The sequence below is a fragment of the Cyprinodon variegatus genome, unplaced genomic scaffold (assembly GCF_000732505.1).
Source record: "Cyprinodon variegatus isolate N-32 unplaced genomic scaffold, C_variegatus-1.0 Scaffold41, whole genome shotgun sequence".
NCBI classification, from domain to species: Eukaryota; Metazoa; Chordata; class Actinopteri; order Cyprinodontiformes; family Cyprinodontidae; genus Cyprinodon; species Cyprinodon variegatus.
This window is the reverse complement of record NW_015150494.1, coordinates 183,553-186,679: the sequence shown is the minus strand read 5'-3', so window position 1 is coordinate 186,679 and position 3,127 is coordinate 183,553. Positions and strand designations below refer to the sequence as shown.

General features: G+C 40.9%; 1 protein-coding gene across 3 annotated transcripts in view; it reads left to right on the top strand.

The window, feature by feature from the left end:
• LOC107081772 (pyruvate dehydrogenase E1 component subunit alpha, mitochondrial-like) overlaps window positions 1–2,688 on the top strand; it is a 13,920-nt gene extending 11,232 nt beyond the window's left edge. For all 3 annotated transcript variants that reach the window (XM_015370010.1, XM_015370009.1, XM_015370012.1), the window contains one exon: window positions 1,895–2,688. In XM_015370010.1, the coding sequence (XP_015225496.1) occupies window positions 1,895–2,059 (165 nt within the window). In that variant the 3' untranslated portion in view covers window positions 2,060–2,688. The remainder of the gene's footprint in view (window positions 1–1,894) is intronic.
• The last annotated feature ends 439 nt before the right edge of the window (window positions 2,689–3,127 follow it).

The window sequence follows — 3,127 nt, the reverse complement described above, 5'->3', positions numbered from 1 at the left end:
TTTTCCTGCTGAGAAGAGGCTTCTTTGCTGCCCTCCTTGAGACCAGGCCTTGCTCCAAGAGTCTCCGCCTCACAGTGCATGCAGGTGCTGATTCCTGAGTAAGCTCTGCACTGCTGGTAGCCCGATCCTGCAGCTGAAACACGTTTAAGAGACAGTCCTGGTGCTTGCTGGTCTTTCCTGGGCGCCCTGGAGCCTTTTTGGCAGCAATGGAACCTCTCTCCTTGAAGTTCTTAATGATGCCATAGATTGTTGACTGAGGTGCAATCTTTCTAGCTGCCATTCTCTTTCCTGTTAGGCCATTTTTTGTGCAGTGCAATGATGACTGAATGTGTTTCTTTAGAGATAACCATGGTTCACAGCAGAGAAACAATGATGCCAAGCACCAGCCTCTTTTTAAAGTGTCCAGTGGTGTCATTCTGACTGAATCCTGACAGATTGATCTCTAGCCCTGTCCTCATCACCACCCACACCTGTGTTAATGGAGCAATCACTGAAACCATGTTAGCTGGTCCTTTAAGGCAGGGCTGCAATGACATTGAAATGTGTTTTGGGGGATAAAGTTCATTTTCTAGGCAAATATTGACTTTGCTATTAATAGCTGTTACGCTGATAACTCTTTATAACATTCTGGAGTTTATGCAAATTGCCGTTATAAAAACTGAAGCAGTAGACTTTGTAAATATTAACATTTAAATCATTCTATAAACTTTTAGCGATGACTGTACAGGATGAGCCAGTTTTCCTATAGCCAGACTCTATTGGGTTTAATATCTAACACATCAAAATTATATTTTGTAAAAACTACAATGGAAACTTTTTTTTTGCATCACACTAGTCTCTAATCTGCAACTGGACCTTAGATATTGTATTTTTTACATTCAGTTTGACGGTAAGCACCAGAGCTATGGCTGAAACATGTGTTTACATCCACTGCTGCCTTTTCTCTTTCAGATTTATTTTTATAGTTATGCAAATTTTATTTCATTACTCAAAAATTAGCATTTTTGAAATTAGCAGAATATCATCATAATTTTGCTCACATTTGAGACGGAAACACAGCCTGACTGCAGTCTGTACAGTGAGGCTCCTACTCTACAGGATGAGCAGATCCTGATCTGTGCAGGGGGGGGGGGTTCACTTCTAGAAACTCTGTCCCACTTTTGACTGGGTCAAAATATGAAGAGTTGAAAAACAGCCAGCCTCCCTTCATGACCAGCCTGTGCAGCGTGTTAATAATTGGAACTATGTTTTAAAGATCTGGAGAATGTAGCAATAAAGGCTGTGGGGTGGTTTATGTTTTTTAATAAGCTCAAAGAGGAACAATATTTAACTATTTTTTTTTTCTCTCTGTCCTTGATACCTTTTGTATTGAAGTTTTTCTGTTTTATAGAATTGTGTCATTGTTCATTTCTGTCTGCTTGCCTTCTATAAACGCTCTATGATTCCAAACCTGACTGTTCTCTGTTTTGCATGTCCCCTAAAGCGGATGCGTTCTGGTGCACGCCAACCGCTTATGACATCATTATCTGTCATGTTGGATGCAATGCTCTGTGTTCAGTGCTTTGCTCCTCCATGATAATTGCTGATGTTTTTCTGCCTTGGCCACAAACCAGTCGAACTTGAGAGGCTCATTATTAGATTTGCTCGTGAACCAACCCCCCCTTTTTCCTTTTTTTGGCTGTTATTGTGTAACATCATGTTTTTGTAACTAGCAAAACAGGAACTGACTGATGTTGCTATGCTGATAAAATCAGGACATTATGAAATCCAGCTTTGAAACAAAGTTGGACTATTAACTCTTTTATTTTATTTATTTATTTTTTCTCTTGACTGAAGACGGGGGCACCCCTTACATTTCTGTTCTTTGACATGGTTTAACTCTCTTCTCTGCCAGGAAATCGACATCGAGATCAGAAAGGAGGTGGAGGAGTCGGCTCAGTTTGCCACCTCTGACCCCGAGCCGCCACTGGAGGAGCTCTGTAACCACATCTTCTCCAACAGTCCGCCGCTGGAAGTCCGCGGGACGAACCCTTGGTCCAAACTGAAGTCTGTCAGCTAAACCAGAGGGACTGAAACACCCTCTACCCTTCCTATCTACAGAAGTAGAATCCTTCCAGAACTAAAGCAGCCACCCTTCGGACTCCAGCATGGGAACGGGCCTCTGGTAGTCCCTGAAACCTGCCAGTATTTATTTACAGCTGTATTTAATAGGAATATTTATTTAATGTGTGGTAGAATTGCAGCTTTTTATTTTTGAAGCACCTTCCTGTAAACCAGAAATGAACCTGGAGTTGCTTCCTGTTTACCGTCTTAAATCCTGCTGAAGATCTAAAGAGCCATGAAACCCTTCTGGGTTTCCTCATCCTGCAGGATTTAGGAACACATTGAAAACGTTGCATCACCAGCCAGCTGTTACTTTCAAACAGTTACCTGCTGCACGGTGGTGGCCGACCATTCGAGAGTCAAGGGAGTTTAATTCCTGCTGCCTGGAAAGCTGCAGCAAGTAGAGAAGAGTGAATTTAAAGAGTCTATGTTCCATACTAAGACCTTCCATCCAGCTCACAGCCTCATGAGGTCAATAAATTGTTGTTTTTAGTTTTTTCAAGGAATTCCAGATCTCTTAACTACTGGATGAGGCTCAGGTTAGTTAAAGCTTCAAATCCTCTCAGATTTGCTTTCTGACCAACTCCCATTTGGAGAAATAAAAAATAACATCGAAGCTCTTTTTTTTTTTTTTTTTTTTTTGTTCAAACGTAGGGAATATGCATTGATGATTGAGATAAAATGCAGTCTTTATGCACCTCAGGTTGCTGTTACTAAACCTGTACAGAAAGTTTTAATGTGATCTCTGAGCGTTACTCTGATTAACTGAGATTTGAAATAAAAGATGGAGATGTTTTCCTGGGAAGTTCATGTTGTATTTATTTTTTAACTATGAACAAATGTCACCAACTGATGAGGTCTTAACTTCAACTTCGACTGCTACTGAACAGGAACTGAGCGCTGCAGTTGCATCTAACCAACCAATAGGCTGCCATTGTAGCCTGAAGACACCGCCCCTCATTATCATATTAAAGCATATTAAAGCGCAGAGGGGAAAATAGAATGTGATAAATTAAAAAATAAG